Below are 17,877 nucleotides of genomic sequence, written 5' to 3' on the forward strand. Positions count from 1 at the left end.
TATATATGAGCGGATGGGAAGAAGAACTCGCCGAGCGCGAGACCGTAAGGGATAATATCAGTCAGGTATAGCAGTGAGCGCTATATGTTATCAATATTTATAAAATTAATCGATATTTTTATATTTAACAAAATAGTTATTCAATAATAAAAAATTAAGCAATTGGTATATACTATATTAATTTAAGTATATAAAAAACAAAGTTTTTAAGTAATAAAATAAAGTGAAAAGCATTTTTCTCAAATTACAAAATTAAACTATTTGACTATGTTAGAAGCACAAACCCTGAGAAAAACCCAATGTAGACTAGAAATTTACACTAATGGTTTCTATTTCAGATTTGATTAAAAAATTTAACAATTAATATCTTTTTAATGAAAATAAGCAATAGTTGTAGTTCGATAACTTACTGCACAATTCTCTGCTTGCAGTTGAAAGCATACTGCTGAATCTAACTTGGACCACAAATCAATAGGAGTATTTATTCTTAACAAGTTTAATATTATCCTTAGTACAGAATAAAAATTGTCAGCTGCAATACTGCATTCCTAGGAAAAACATGATATCTTTAAATGTTTGTCAAACAATTCTCAAGCAGCACTTAAAAATATATCTTAATATCACTGTAATATGACATTGGATATTCGTAATATTATACTTCTAATATTATTTCTAATATTTCAGTTATATTATTGTCATCAAAATGTATGCTGCAGGGTGGGGCAAAATTGGGTTTAAGCACTTTCTCACAAAATACGATATAAGTTTTTTCAAAAACTTTTTTCTCCGCTATTATCGTAATTTCCTTAAAGCTATAAGTGTACAAGGAAGAATTCTTATGGTTAGTTGAATTGGTTTATTCGTTTGGTTCTCTGTAAACAGACAATTTCAAAAAGGTACCCCACTTTGTCCCACTCTCCCCTATTTCATAAATTCTCACAATTCACTCTTTTTTAACAAATGAAAATTAAGAGCTTACCGAAATAACCAATTACAACATATTATTCAAATAATAATAGAGACCCCATTTAAAAATTAAACTGATTACTACTATAAGTGATCCAGATCATAATCCGTGAGCACGCTGATAACACCCATTGTCGGCATATATATTAAACGTTTAATAAATTTTGCTTACCTCTTCATGTTTCGCAAAAAGGTCAATTTGTTGAATTATGGATTGACAAATCATTTTATAACAAATTAACAATTTAGTATTTGTCGATGAAAGATGATTTCGATCTTTTGATAGCATTATTTTCTTGATAATACTTCGCAATTGTTGCATTAATAATGTAAGTTCATTCTAGAAAAAGAATTTTACGTTAAATTATAAGATATAGTAAGGTGGGAATGGGTGGGGCTTAGGGTAAAGTAAGTAATCAGCAGTGCGGTGTGCGTCGATGTCAACTTTAGGAACCAAAACGTTAAACAATATAGAGTTTAAAACAAAATATCTAATTTACCTTAATTTTTTTAACATTATGGCGTGCTTCCCAATAAATTTGTAGATATTCCATGAGAAAATATATTTTAGAAGGCTCAATGGATGTTCGAAAACTTCTAGTAAATTTTTCTGATATTTTATTGATTAAATAGCTCGTAAAAAACAGCATCAGCAATTCATCGTCTGAGTTGAGCTCAACTTGAGTGAGTAACAAGTTGCGACTTAATGTTACAGAATGTTCTTCTTGTGCAAGCTGAATGCTCACAGGTCTAGTAAACTCAGTAAGTGGATAGTCGCAGACAAAATCTAAAAATATTTTCAATTTATTTTCTATAGACATTATCTTTTAAAAAGAAATTATTCACTTTAAGTACACTAGAACCTCGATTATCCAAATCAATTCAGGCAGAATCTGATGGTTCAAACTTTCACTTTCACCCAAAAAATTTTCACTTTCATTCAGAAAATTTTCACTTTAACGTAACAAATTTGCACCTCCACTTATAAACAGTTGAGTTAAATAGTTCGGATAATCGAAGTTCCATTGTAATAGTAAAATATCATTCAAAATTGATTTGTAATCTATTGAAGAATACAGAAATTCAAAACTTTGAAAAACTACATCACAACAGAAGCAAATATTTATTATATAAAAATACCATTCATCAATTTTGCACAAAGTTCCCGACCAGATGAACCTAATTGAATATCTGTACTGAACTTTCTTAAACCAGGTTGCGAAGAAATTTTACATAGTGGCTTTAAGTCCAATAAATAAACTGCTTTTAATATGTGTATATCATGTTTATCAATTTCATATGTTACTGTAATGTCGACTTCAGATGATAGTATCGGAGTATTTGTCTTCAACTTAATAGGTATCCTATAACAGAACTGTCCATCTAACAGAATCAAAATTTAAAAAAATTTGATGATATTAAAGTTTATAAATAGGTATTTTAATTACAAAATATCAGAATACAGTCGAGTCGTAGAACTGCGTGCTTTCATTCTGCATGCTACCGTGACTGTGTAAGCTGTGTACTCTTTTGTTACTTCCAAACACCTCCACATTTAGCAAATGTTTCATTTCACGCGTTTCTTAGTTATCATATTTAAATAATTTATTGTTTTTTTGATTCTATTCTTTAAACGTCACTTTTCTACTATTATTTTTTTTAGCATCATCGTACTTTAATTGTTATTATTATTTTTACGATCTTCTCAAATTGTTTTGGTGAAAACACAGTGGTCCTCAAATGCCAAAAAGTTTCATAAAAATGTCAAAGAAAACTGCTAATGCCATCTTATTCTAATCATCTCACACTTCTAAACCTATTTTTGTTCGAAATCCTACTTGTTCGCATTTTCAAAATAACCAAAAAACAGTTTCAAATCATTTTTAGAAATTTAGTTCATATTTGAATTTAATACAAAAAAAGAAAATTCGAATGTCAATTACTTTTAAGTTTAATAAAATTGTAAATTTCACCGTAAGAGTGATATTAAGGAAATGGCTATTTTACTTTTTTAACTTTTAAAATGATAAACATAGGTATTTATATTTATTGTAAAAACATTAACCCTTTAACGCCGGGACGGACGCTTTTTTTCAATCATTTTCAACGTTAATTATTTTTGTTATTAGGCAATTAGAAAATTATCGGAATAACATTTTCTTACGTATTTTTTATCGCTCTTTCAGAATTTGTCATCAAAATTGCAAACAACAAAAATTCCAAAAAATGTTATGGCATTTAAAATGTTATTGACATTTTTGATTCAAAAATGATTTTTTTTTTCATGTAACCAGTAACCAGAAAAATTCTTCACAATAAAATATCGCGTCCACAATATCCAAGCTTCAAGTGATGGACCATACACTTAAAAATTTCAAGATGGCGGATCCAAAATGGAGAAAAAAGAATTTTTTTCACATAATTGACACCCTGTGGACGTTTTTTTAATTCTCCTTTTATCTATATGAAAAGGAGTACCTGAATGTTTTTTGGGTCGCTGATTACGAATATGAACTCAGATTTCAAAAATTCAAAATGGCGGATCCAATATGGCGGCTATCTTTTTAAAACTTATCGGATTTGCATGAAACTTGTTACTTGAGGGTTTTTAGGTCGCTGAAAACGAATATGAAGTCAAATTTCAAACGTTCAAAATACCGAATCCAATATGGCGATCAAAATTTCAGAAAATGATTAGATTGGTTTAAAATTTAATACGTTCTTTAGCTATTGAAAATATTTTAATGTTGTCCGACTCAAACCACGAGGGTCATTTGTTTTACAGCAACATTAAATTTCATTTCCTTTAAAAACTATATAATTTCTTATTTAATTCATTTAGCAGAATGCATTGTCTCTATCAATACACGAGGATGTACGTTTACCTCCTCGTGGTTTGAGACGGACAACATTAAATAATTTCAATGGCTAAAAAACATAAAATTTTAAACCATTCTAATCATTCTTTAAAATTAAGACCGCCATTTTGGATTCGGTATTTTGAATTTTTAAAATCTGATTTCAGATTCGTAACTAGCGACCCCAAAAACCTCCCGAGTAGCAGTTTTCAAATAAAACCGATCAATTTCAAAAATATCGACCGCCATATTGAATCCGCCATCTTGAAATTTTTAAATGTATGGTCCATCACTTTGAAGCTTGGATATTGTGGACGCGATATTTTATGGTGAAGAATTATTCTGGTTACTGGTTACATAAAAAAAAATCATTTTTCAATCAAAAATGTCAAAAATTTGCATTTTTTCGAAATAAGCGGCCATAACTTTTTGGAATTTTTGTTTTTTGCAATTTTGATGACAGATTCTGGAAGAGCGATAAAAAATACGTAAGAAAATGTTATTTCGAAAATTTTCTACATGCCTAATAACAAAAAAAATTAACGTTGAAAATGATTGAAAAAGCGTCCGTCCCGGCGTTAAAATTGGTTAATGTTTTTACAATAAATATAAATACCTATGTTTATCATTCTAGAAATCAAAAAAGTAAAATAGCCATTTCCTTAATATCACTCTTACGGTGAAATTTACAATTTTATTAAACTTAAAAATAATTGACATTTAAATTTTCTTTCTTTGTATTAAACTCAAATATGAACTAAATTTCTAAAAATGATTTGAAACTGTTATTTCGTTATTTTGAAAATGCGAACAAGTAGGATTTCGATATAAAATAGGTTTAGAAGTGTGAGATGATTAGAATAAGATGGCATTAGCAGTTTTCTTTGACATTTTTATGAAACTTTTTGGCATTTGAGGACCACTGTGAAAATATATGTTTATACTTATGCGAGGCACGAGACTCTCGTAAACTTCATATCGAACGGCCAAATTACAATTTTATCAACTACTCTTAGTGGAGTAATAAACCATCCAATTCTATAACTCGATCAGTTATCTCGGTAAAAATTGAGGAATAGAGAATAACTGTACGATGAAACGAACATACCTTAATTGAAATTCGATCTTCATTCTCACATAGGAATTCGTATAGGATCTTATAAATGTTTTCTCACATAGGAATTCATATAGGATCTCATTACGTTAGATCATATATGTTTTCTCAAATAGGAATTCATATAGGATCTTACGTAAGACCTCATAAATGTTTTCTTTTATAATGTTATAAATCTCTTTAGTTCCTATAATTTCACCGCTAGGTGGCGAAAGTGACTTTTTTCGCTGTTGAGATGATCATGGAACTCTATACAAGAGCTGAGAAACTGTAGTTCACAAGAGTCTCACTTGAGCTGTCGAGCAATACAGACGTGCTTTGTTTACGGTCTTACTGTTGGTTCTTAAAGTTTGTTTGTGTCAACTTTTAACTGTACTTTCAAGTGAAGATAATTAAGAATATTCTTAAATCATGTCTGAAAATTTTGAAGAAAAAATTGTGCATTATCTGATTAATTTGGTGGACGAAATAGCTAAATTTACGGAGGCTCAAAAAAAGTTTAAAAAAAGAGTTTCATTCCATACGTGTGGATAACTTGGCAGCAATTGATACACAGGTAGTGCTTGAGGAAGATGCAAATCTCAAAAAACGTCGTTTTATATAAATTACGGAAAACGAAACTTACAGCTCTGATGTTTTTAAAATGGTGGCAGAGATTTTTACAAATCTCGATCTTCAAATTCCCGACTATACAGTGGAAGATATGTACAGACTAGGTAAAAAAGCTTTAAATTTACCCCTACCTGTTCTCATCAAATTCATGGGATCAAGATGGTCAAAAATGGTTCTCGAAAAAGCAATGGATTTTAAAAAACTCAATTCAATCATCGCAAAGGACCGATCGGCCGAAGAAAGATCTACATGGAAACTGTTAAATGAAAGAATACGCCTACTTAAAGTTTTAAACATCTCTGCAGCCATTAAAAACAATAAAATCCTTGATGATAACTTTGTATCCATGGATGAAGTTGACGCTATTCTAAAGGAAAACCGTAAGCGTTCAATGAATGCCGAAGAAATAAAATTGTCTTCAATATCACCATCTACATCAACAAAGAAAAGAGAGAAGGGTCGTCCTAGGAAAGATATTAGTTGTGTATTAAAAGACAGTGACATTGTGTGTTTGTATGAAACCAGGATACAAACCGAAAAGGTAAATATTCCACATAATGTTTGGAACTATAATTATATTATAATTCCTGCGAAAAAAAATTATAATTTTGTACAACGCAGATTTTTATATACTATAGAAAAAATTATAGATTTCGATAGCTTTGTATTTGTTAAAATCAAATCAAAAAATACTAATTTTATAATTGGTGTGGTATAGCGCTCGCCTATTTTAAATTTTTTGAACTTCTTTAAAAATTTTATACATGCTTAGGAGACAGTAATTGAACTATTTCCGGACCTTGTGATTTTATTAGGAGGCGATTTTAATTGAAGAGTGTCTCGTCGTAATCAGTAATACAATGATTTTATATTAAATGACTCCAATTTTACAAAAAGCAGATTATCGTTGTATAAAGTTAATAATAATAATGGCAGCATTTTGGTACGACAATTAGAATTACATGGTTTTATTTTGTTAAATGGTAGAAGTATAAGCGATTCGTCAGGAAATGTTACGTTTGTTAGCTCGGTAGGAGAAAGTGTGATTGACTTAGTTTTGTTCGGACTAAATGGTGTAAATTTAATTAAAGATTTAGAAGTGAGTCATATAATCACACAGTCAGACCATTTCCCGGTATGTGCGTATTTCTCAGATATGGTTTCAAATAAAAAAAATCCCACAATGTGAGCGATTATAATATAGCGTTAGAGATTTCACATTTATATTATATATAAATAAAGCAGATGATTATTACCATTTAATGACAGAACTTCTTGATGTATCAAAAACTGCAAATGATATAAATCAACTTGATAATATCTTGAATTTAGCAATTGTTAATGCAGCCACTTCTTTAAACATGAAAAAATAAAGCATAAATCTTTTAATTTAAAAACTACTGGTTGTTTGGCAAGTGCAAAGAAGCAAAGGAGCGGGTAAAAAATTCTTTATTTCAATGTAAAAAATATTCATTTCAGGAAAACAATAAAATACAGTTTATAGAAGCTAAAAAATATTATTAAAACTATTATTAAAAAGAAAAAATCTTACGAACTCGATAAAATAATAAAATTATCACGGGCAAAAGATTCTAATGAGTTTTGGAAAATTATTAATGAATCTAGACCAAAAGAATTCAAATCAAATAATATTGACTTATCTGTTTGAACCCAATTGTTGTGAAAAATGTTTATAATATATATATATATTATAGGTTACTCAATAAGGTCCTTCGTTATTTAATTAATAAAACAAAAATTGTAGCTTAATCCTCGGTTCACAACAACCACTTTTTTTTGCTTAGGGACTTTTGGGAAATCTGCCTACAGATACCTTGGATTCCGCACTCCAAGGTTATGTGGGGTTGGTACAATGAAACAAAAGGAAATATTAAAAAAAAGATAAATAAATAAATGTTATAATAAATTTAATAAACTGGCGACCTACTACCAGCCCGACCCACTAAAACCCGTAACCCTTCTTTTGGAGCCCTTTACCCTCCCTCGGAACTGTCGTAAGACTTTAGCCTTCGAGGGTCACAACAACCACTTAAAATGAATTTAAATGTTTTTATTTATGGCGATACCTCCATGTATTACAATCCTATCTTATGGTGAAGGTTAATACAGTCCTATCTTGCGGTAACGTTCTATACAGTTCTATCTTGAAGTGACCGTTTATACCATTCTATCTCAAATTTGCCAATTTTGCGTAAGAGCCAAATTAAAAGTAAATTCCATATTAAAAATATTAATGACAGTTTGATATTCATAAGATAATTTTTATGTAATTCTTTAAAGATTTTTCTATCATAATATACATAAATAAAACACAATTATATAAAATCAAGCCAAGAAAATGCATTCTTAATACGTCTACAAATGTTAATTAACCTAATTTTATGACAGGTTAATATTTCACGGGATAGTGGAATGATAAAAATAATGTTGTTAGTTTTCTTGTTTAATTTTAATTATCAATTATTATTAGTTAAAATAAACGTATCATTTTTATGAGTTTTAAGTATAGATACAAATATTTAAATAAGTAAGTAAACGAGGTTTTGATTGTAGAAAATTTTTACACAAGTGAGAATACAAATAGAATAATAATAAAATAATTTAAAAATCTACATTATTTTACTTTAATAAACGTTGAAAACGTCACTCCAATATAGAATTAATAAGTATGTTTCAAGGATTATATTATACTAGTATTTTATTATATATTTCACAAACGATAACAAGATTATAAATTACAATATAATTATAATAATAAAAGTATCTGTAATATTAGTCAAAATAGTCAATCCGAGTCTGAATTCGAATGATCTCAATTTCTACGTCAGAACAAGTCTCTCCTGGTGTAAGAAAAGTTAAAATAAAGCAAAATTAACAGATATAATAATCACTTTATAAATTTATATATTTTTATTATTATTCAGTAAAGAATTTTTTTCCTGATGGCATACTTAAATCCAAAGGGATATCCATTTTCTACCTTTTGTTCTTTTTTGCTTTTCTAACGCGATTATACGAATCACATGTGTATATTTTTTTGACAGATACAAAAACAAAAGAAAGATAGAACACTTTTACTTGGAAGATAAAACTTGTTATTATTTCTAATTACTGTTTTTTATAAATATCCTAATTAATATAACTATTTTAGGTGTTACCATCTAATACAGAATATTTTCTTCTATAATTTTAGCAAAAAACTGAAAAATTGAAAATTTTGAGATAGAATGGTATAAACCGTCACTTCAAGATAGAACTGTATAAAACGTTACCGCAAGATAGGACTGTATTAACCTTCACCGTAAGATAGGATTGTAATACATGGAGGTATCGATGGGATCGTGTATTATTCTCCAATAGGTATATCTCGATTAATTTAATATTCAAACTATTGTTAATTTAGGAATTTTAGGAATTTCATTAAGGATTGCAGATAAGAACTATGGGTTCAGAACAATTTAGCATCTTGTTTAGACCATATAAGATATTATATTTATTTAGCAATAGTTATAATTGATTCTTACTTACAATTATCTTTATATTATGTAACCTTAATCCCTACCGCACTGAAACAAGAAGAGAGAGAGAGAGGGGGTCATTTAAAACTAACCCTTCTTCTGGTCAGAACGGGCAAAACTTGTTTTTAAACATTGATTTTATAAGCATTATTTATTCGCGGTTGTATTTATTGTCCATTTCTTTGGAAAGTAAACCAAGAATCGTTCACTGAAAGTTAACACGTTGTACAAAATTTCAATTGTTGTAACAATTTAATTGTCATCACTACACAATAGACCTTTTCATTTAAGGAGTCTGTACTGCGCAAGCGCGGAGTATATATAGATCTTCCGACAAAGTTTCGAGCACTTTTTGTACAAAATGCACAGTGCCAAATAGTGAAAAGTAATTAAAAAATATTACTAATGAATGTAGAAAGAAAAATTAGCGTGTATTAAAAATGAGCAGTATCCCTGAGAAAAATAATCCACAAAGGAAAAAAATTGATGCACAAAAAAAATATTGTTTTGGGAATTGCAAAAGTGATGCTCGTTGCAAGTCTTATTTGACTGAAAATTATTACTTTATTTCTTTCCCAAAACCGTTTAACATTTAGAAAATGAAATATTAGGAATGAAAATATTCGAAGTAATTGCAAAACTTGTCAAGTATATCGAAAATGAGACCTTTGGGTAAAGTTATGTTCATAGCATAACATAACCTTATTTACATGTAAACAATATAGACTTTTTTTACCCTTTAAACACTGACTTCGGCTTTATAACCATATTTTTAATTGACAGACAGTATTTTTCTCTACCTGTTCAAACATTAATTTTGCTTCTGGAATATCATTTTCATCGAGTTTTTTATTTGAATTGTTATTAGCACAATATACATTCTGACACAAAGTTGCTCGAGAATTTTGAAATCGCGCCGTCTGTCATGGCGTAGCTTCAACTTCCGGTCTTAAATGAAAAGGTCTATTTCGACGACTCCAGTACAAAATAAAATTTTATTTGTATGAAAGTTTTTGACACTACGATAATTTTTCTTTAACGACAATATTCACAATTTCGCAAATAAAATAATACTTGGTTGAGACGATTTGAGATTTTCACGTTTGCCCGAATTCGATTGCCCGTGGCGAACCTTTGAATCGGCCGAGTCTCACAGACGGTCAACCTCGCGATGACCTGTCTCCAGGAGTTAACTGTCGCGAAGAAGCGAATTACATCGTAAGCACACCAGTTTTATTGCATGAAATTGAGGCTTGGGTGTCAACAAACTACAATCTGGTCATTGAACCAAAAGAGTCTTTGACACTTAAATTTTCGAGTTAATGCATAAAAGTGGTGAAATCATTCTTGTATTTTGTGCTTGTCAATTATTTTAAATTATAGAATCGTAAGAAAGAATAGAATATGAAAGAATTTGGAATTTCTTGATCATGCAAAAAGACTGTTATGAACTCGAAGCAATCCTTATGTTATTGACCTGTTTGCGACACTACGGCTTTTACAAATAAGTTCATTGAATTTAATAATCTATTTAAATTTCTAATAACAATTAATTATTATATATAGCACATGATCAAATAGATATCCGATTTTTCAAAGTATTACTTTTAAATCAATAATAAAAAAAACGATACTTTGAATGTATCGTAACAGCAATATTTAATGGATAGTTTCCCCCCAGAAAAGTTGAAAGTTTTGGGTTTTTCGGTACAATGCTTATTTTGATAATTTTTTTACTCTTAAACAATTAAACATAAAAATTTGTCCGAGTACAGTTTCGAAAGGTTTCTTCATGCTCTTTCGATTTGAAATAAGTATTTTGAATAAAAAATTTGTTCGACCTAAAAAATCAAAATTAAAAATAAATTTTAATTTTTGGGGGGGAAGGATACGATTTTTTTTACGAAAGCTTAGGTTTTTTCCTAAAAATACATACATATGCAAAAGTGGGACTAGAATCTTTAAACACTGAAAAAAAGAGATTTCTTCCAAACGGAGCCAAAACCCGGGTTTTGAGCACTCCGATCAGTAGAAATCTCTTTTTTTCAATGTTTAAACATTCTAGTCCCACTTTTGCATATACATATATGTCCTTTTAGTAAAAAAAACCTCAGCTTTCGTTTAAAAAAAATCGTATCCTTCCCCCTAAAAAATTAAAATTTATTTTTAATTTTGATTTTTTTAGGTCAAAAAATTTTTGTTTCAGAATAAGTTCTTTTACGCAATATTTGTTGATTTCAAGTCTGCCCTTACATCGATAGATCACGAATTGTTATGGCAAACGTTATACGCATTGGGAATGAGCACGAAAGTTTTAAATATATTGCGAGATTTTTATTCTAAAACAAGAATATGTATTAAAACTAATAAGGGTAATACAGAGGAAGTGCCTGTCTCTAGAGGCGTTATGCAGGGAGAGGTCCTTAGCCCAATTTTGTTTCTGCTATTTATAAGCGACTTAGAAGATCTCTTGAGAAGAGAGGGATGTAGAGGTATTTTATTATTAATACCCGTGTAGAAATTGCCATATCTAGGCCATATCGTGGCATGAAACACCTTCCCAGATCGGGCCCAAGTCTGGCCAGACTTGGGCCCGATCTGGGTAGGTGTTTCATGCCACGATATGGCCTACACAATGATAACAAGATGTGGCCCCTATTTGGGCCATGGTTAAATTTCTACACGGGTAAAGTTACACAAATATCTTTGTTGGCATACGCGGATGATTTAGTGATTTTCGCTGACACTCCAATGGAATGCGCTCAAACACTAAGGTCCCTTTCTTTATACTGCAAAGTAAATAAATTGGTATTAAATACTGAAAAAACAAAAATAATGTTATTCAAGAACTCTAAAAAAGATAATATCTGTTAAAGGCATTCAAATAAGAGGATAAGTGTATCGAAGTAGTTAAAGAATTTAATTACCTCGGTCTTGTTAAAAGCATTTCTTATATAGGATTCAAATATGGGGGCTTGAAATCTTGGAAAAATTATAACAAATTCAATCCTATGTCAAATCTGACTTGAAATCCTATGTCAAATCTCACTTGAAATGCGACGTGAAATTCTATGCAGGAAATCATATGAGAATTGACATGGATTTTCAAGTCGTATACAATGAATGCAAACTCCTATATGAATTCCTATAAAAAATCCTGTGCCAATTTCATATGTGAAAATCCTATATAGGAATTTTCAGTAGGGGAAAGTATTTTTAATGAAACTGTTCAAAAATTGCAATTAAATTTCTTTAAAATTTCTTCCACGTGATATTATTCCTCATGGTCTGACAAAACAATTATATTAATTATGTTTACAAAAAAAATTTCTTATTCGTTAAAAAACTTTGCAAATAAACAAGTACGAATACGACAGTAGTCGGCCACCTGAAGCAATCTTTTTAATTAACACTGTTTAAAAAGTGTAATTCATATTTTTTCAAATTCTTTCAGGTGATGTTGAGCTTTACAATCACACAGAATTATTAAATCAATCATGTTTATGAGAAAGAAATGTCTATTCGATAAAAAAATTATTAAATAAACAAGTAAGAATGCGACAGTAATCGACCACTTAGAAATGCTTTCAAAAACCGTACAAATTTTTTTTTTCATTTACAAAGGTTTAGATTTGCTTATAATGACTTTAGAAATGATTAGAAAAAAACAAATTATTTTCATCTCATATGGTTTTATAGCTATTCCAAATTTAAAAGTGATCGACTATTGTCTGGTTTACGCTACAATAAATGTTAGTTCGACAGTTTCGTATACTTTGAGAAAGCGATGCATATCTTCTGAAAAAATGTTTTTTTGGAGAAATCAATGACATATTTATAATGATTATTGCGCATTATTTGTTTTACTTCTCATTCTTTTAAAGGCGCGTTTCAAATTTTTGTCGAGAATTAATTCAAAAGAATAGTTTTTTCTAATTTTCTTACTTTACCGTAAAATAAGATGGCGTCATAAAGCTTTGTAACGTGGCGTTACAAATCTTCCCGCGTTTGCTTCGAATCAGGCGATTGAACCCGGAAACGCCCGAAGGGCATCGAGGGTGTCAATCGCCGGATTGGCAAGTAGACGCGACACTTGTTGCTTTGCTCTGTTTGAGGAAAAACCTCTCTATACCTCGTTGTGACAGTTTTCGCCGTTATCATTGTGTGACCATATTCCCAGGTGGAAATAAGACAACGGATAAGTAAGCTAATAAACATTTGTTATTTTAAAGTATTGTTGTCTTCCACTTTACTCTCCTTCCTCCCCTTTTCCCCTTAATTATAATTGGAGATCTGGGCCTCCAGTTATAGCTTACTTAAAAGAATTCAACTTTTCAATTGTTTTCGATTCTCCCCTTCTTACCGGGATAGTGCGCAAATGCCTGGTTGAAGTAGGTGATTTTAGAGAGCGTAGATTGAGTTATAGAATTAGGAGGTTCAATTGCTGTTTAATCTCTCTAAATAATGTACTTATGGGAACGTTCATAAACTACGTAGACCAATCTTTTGAAAATTCGAACCCCCCCTCCCCCACGTAGACTCAATTACATGTATTAGCGCTATTTTTTCGTCTTATGGTAGACAATTGCTTGACCCCTCCTCCCCCTAGACGGGGGAGTTTATGACGGGGAACGTTTATGAACGTTCCCTATCTGTAATAAGTTTTTAATGTAGAATATCTCTCAATTACTTACTTAACGAAATTAGTATTAAGTTATCTTGTTCTAATCTCCATGGCTTAAGGACATCAACATATAACTGAATATTGTTAACAACTATATTAGAATTCAGGTTTATGTCAATGCTGAATTCCACATTACTGTCATCATTTCTCATTGTAACTGTTGAAACTTTCTTGGTAGCAGCATCATGTTTTTTATCAAGATTCAGCTGTAAACAACTATCAAAAGATGCACTAATATTTTTACTACTGCCTGAAATGAAAAACATTAATTTAAATACGAAGGTCAGAATTGTTTGTGTGCCTAATGTGACCTGCTTGGTAGGGGAACGGTCAAACTGCAGATTACTTGCCTGGGATTGTCCACACTATAAGAAATAATTCGTCGGAACTGACATAATGATAAAAATGAAAAAGAAGCACCATGACATTTTCTCTATTCTTATTGTCTATTGTCATTTTTGTATATCTCAACATAGTATTTTTATATTTTATATAACAGTAAAAATTTAACTTTTTAATAGAGCTGTGCAAAATAATTCGAACCGAACCGAACTGTTCAAATTTTTTCGCCTAGTTCGAATATTTAATTGTTATGCAGACGATTTAAAATTATATCTATTGACTGAGCACTTGACCTTCAAGATGTCTTGGAAAATTTAAATGGTTGGTCAACTATTAATAAACTTAATTAAATTTAGAGAAATGTGAAACAATTACTTTTGCAAAAAGGAAAACTCTTCATTTTTACTACAATATTAATATGGTATCGTTTTCCGTAAACTACATGAAGTGAATGATTTGGGTATAGTTTTACACAGTACTCTCACACATATATCAATCTTATAAACAATATTGTAAAAAATGCCGTTATAACTTTAAGTATGATAATGATAGTAGGTTCTAAATTTCATAACCTTCGTGTATTGAAAGGACACTTTCAGTATACTTTGCTTTTGTTCGACCTATCCTTGAATCCGCCTTTGTGATCTGGTCATCTGAATACTAAGTCCATAAAATTAGGATTAAAAGAGTGCAGAATGTTTTTCTTAGATTTGCGGCTAGACATTTTTTTTGTATAAGAACTGCGGATTTTATTTTTGTATAAAATTTTAAATGTCAAGAGAATGTAATCCTTAAAATCGTAACAACTTTAAAAAAACAAGATCGGCATTATTTGTTATATATTAGTTGCATAGAGAGAACAATGTTTTTCTAAATGAAACATGGATTGACAACGAAAATAAAATAATATCTTACTGCAATGAGCAAGTCTTATTTTAGCCCGAAGGGCGGACAGATTTTCTATATTATAGGTTGTATACATTTCAACTGTTTGCAGTTTAGTGTATGCAGTTTATTTGTGTGCAAATTGTAGGTACTACTCCGATCACCATATCCTAAAATATAAAAACACTACGTTTAGATACATGAAAAATGACAACAGACAATAATTGAGTCCACAATAGACAACTATTCCTTACGCAATTGATATTTTCTACATTGACGATAGGTTTCTGTGTATTGTTTCCTTATTATCAGCTCTGCAGAGAATATGCATTAATCAAGATGAATTTGTACACCCTGATGCTTCAATGCCTTCTTTCCGGTTTTGACGCCGTTTTAAAAAGTCGTGACATATCTATCTAAATTTAGTTACTTCGTGACGTATGAAAGAACTTATACGTCATGAACTAACAATATTTTTATAGATGTGTCACGACTTTTTAAATGCGGTCAAAACCGGAAAGATGGCATTAAAGCATAAGGGTGTATATGATGGACTCAACTTTACGTTTACCGCTCCTGACCAGGTCTCGCTTGACGCCTTTTTGGCGTTACACGATTGAAGTGGTTAATACCAAATTTTACCAAATAACACAAGCGCCTTTGTCTTTGTCTAACATGACAATATTACAAATTCTTACGACATGAAAACTCCTACAAACAAGCAGCAGCAGAGCCGTGAGAGTACTTTTAGGAGATCATAATAAGCTTAAATAGTTACATAAGAAAATAAGATGAAAATTTTACATACCATGAACAAGAGAATTTTTAATTTCTGTTCGCAAATGCAGTAGTTGTTTCTCTGCATCGACATAATTGTACCGCTTACGGTTAATAGATGGAGCAATATTAAGTGATGGATGAGATCCTAAGTATCCTATTTCTAAATTTCCATCTTCTGATAACATTACTATAAGACCATTAATTTCCTAAAATATTTTTATATTTAAGTATTTTCAAAATAATCATACATTTATTTAAATAAAATGTAGTGGTGTGCAAAAAGCTCGAAGCTCGATCGAGCTTTTTCGAGATTTTCATTTTTCGAGCCGAGCCTAATAAGTTCGAGCTCGAGCCGAGCTGTGTAAAAAGCTCGAATAATTTTGAGTACCCGTATATTTCGAGTAATCGATTTATTTTGAGTATTCGAATTTTTTCAAGCTCATGCGAATAAACTCGAGTTCTAGGGAAAATTCCTATAATTTTCGCATGTATTGTAATTAGCAAATTGAATTAAACTTTGAAATTGAAGACTTAGGGTGATGTGGGGTGATGTGAAACATGGGGGGATGTGCAACACCGCCGATTTCTGATCTACAGTTCGATATTGAACAGAGCCAAGTATTGCCATTTGTTTGTGTCCTCAGTAGCTTGTATTCTATATAAAACTCACGAGATAGCTCGCAGCTAGGTTTGCTGTACGTAAGTTGACTTAAATTTCTCGAGAAGGAAATATTTCTCGCGCTTTACATTTCTAGTCGTTTCGTGAAGGGTTTTAATTTATTTTATAGATAAGAATGTGTTTATTGTTGGTTTTTTAAGTGTTTTTAAATATCTGTTTATATTTTGTGTTTCCATTGCATTGTATTGCGTACAAATCATTTTTCGCAAAATATTATATTTGGGGTGATGTGCAACACTTTTTTTTGGGGTGGACGTAACTACTCTTTACGTGCCATAACTGCGATTCACATGATGAATAAAAAATTCTTAGTTATTTTCCTTTAATTATATTCCTTATTCACACAGTGGTCCTCAAATGCCAAAAAGTTTCATAAAAATGTCAAAGAAAACTGCTAATGCCATCTTATTCTAATCATCTCACACTTCTAAACCTATTTTTGTTCGAAATCCTACTTGTTCGCATTTTCAAAATAACCAAAAAACAGTTTCAAATCATTTTTAGAAATTTAGTTCATATTTGAATTTAATACAAAAAAAGAAAATTCGAATGTCAATTACTTTTAAGTTTAATAAAATTGTAAATTTCACCGTAAGAGTGATATTAAGGAAATGGCTATTTGACTTTTTTAACTTTTAAAATGATAAACATAGGTATTTATATTTATTGTAAAAACATTAACCAATTTTAACGCCGGGACGGACGCTTTTTCAATCATTTTCAACGTTAATTATTTTTGTTATTAGGCAATTAGAAAATTATCGGAATAACATTTTCTTACGTATTTTTTATCGCTCTTCCAGAATCTGTCATCAAAATTGCAAAAAACAAAAATTCCAAAAAGTTATGGCCGCTTATTTCGAAAAAATGCAAATTTTTGACATTTTTGATTGAAAAATGATTTTTTTTTATGTAACCAGTAACCAGAATAATTCTTCACCATAAAATATCGCGTCCACAATATCCAAGCTTCAAAGTGATGGACCATACATTTAAAAATTTCAAGATGGCGAATCCAAAATGGCGAAAAAAGAAATTTTTTTCACATAGTTGACACCCTGTGAACGCTTTTTTAATTCTCCTTTTGTCTGTATGAAAAAGAGTACCTGAATGTTTTTTGGGTCGCTGATTACGAATATGAACTCAGATTTCAAAAATTCAAAATGGCGGATCCAATATGGCGGCTATTTTTCTAAAACTTATCGGATTCGCATGAAACTTGTTAATGGCGGTTTTTGGAGTCGCTGATAACAAATATCAAGTCAAATTTCAAAAATTCAAAATGGCGGATTCAATATGGCGGTCGATATTTTTGAAATTGATCGGTTTTATTTGAAAACTGCTACTCGGGAGGTTTTTGGGGTCGCTAGTTACGAATCTGAAATCAGATTTTAAAAATTCAAAATACCGAATCCAAA

At 30.4% G+C, this 17,877-nt stretch overlaps 1 protein-coding gene across 6 annotated transcripts in view; it reads right to left on the minus strand.

Annotated features, from left to right (window-relative positions):
- LOC122503032 (protein PTHB1) overlaps nucleotides 1-17,877 on the minus strand; it is a 96,496-nt gene that overhangs the window by 1,120 nt on the left and 77,499 nt on the right. For 5 of the 6 annotated variants that reach the window (XM_043613436.1, XM_043613433.1, XM_043613434.1 and 2 more), the window contains 6 exons: nucleotides 15,809-15,986; nucleotides 13,784-14,023; nucleotides 2,107-2,349; nucleotides 1,467-1,753; nucleotides 1,139-1,306; nucleotides 411-548 (listed from right to left, as the gene is read on the minus strand). In XM_043613436.1, the coding sequence (XP_043469371.1) occupies nucleotides 411-548; nucleotides 1,139-1,306; nucleotides 1,467-1,753; nucleotides 2,107-2,349; nucleotides 13,784-14,023; nucleotides 15,809-15,986 (1,254 nt within the window). The remainder of the gene's footprint in view (nucleotides 1-410; nucleotides 549-1,138; nucleotides 1,307-1,466; nucleotides 1,754-2,106; nucleotides 2,350-13,783; nucleotides 14,024-15,808; nucleotides 15,987-17,877) is intronic. The other variant, XM_043613432.1, reaches the window with a different exon arrangement.

This window comes from Leptopilina heterotoma, unplaced genomic scaffold, assembly GCF_015476425.1.
Source record: "Leptopilina heterotoma isolate Lh14 unplaced genomic scaffold, ASM1547642v1 Lhet_24, whole genome shotgun sequence".
NCBI lineage: Eukaryota > Metazoa > Arthropoda > Insecta > Hymenoptera > Figitidae > Leptopilina > Leptopilina heterotoma.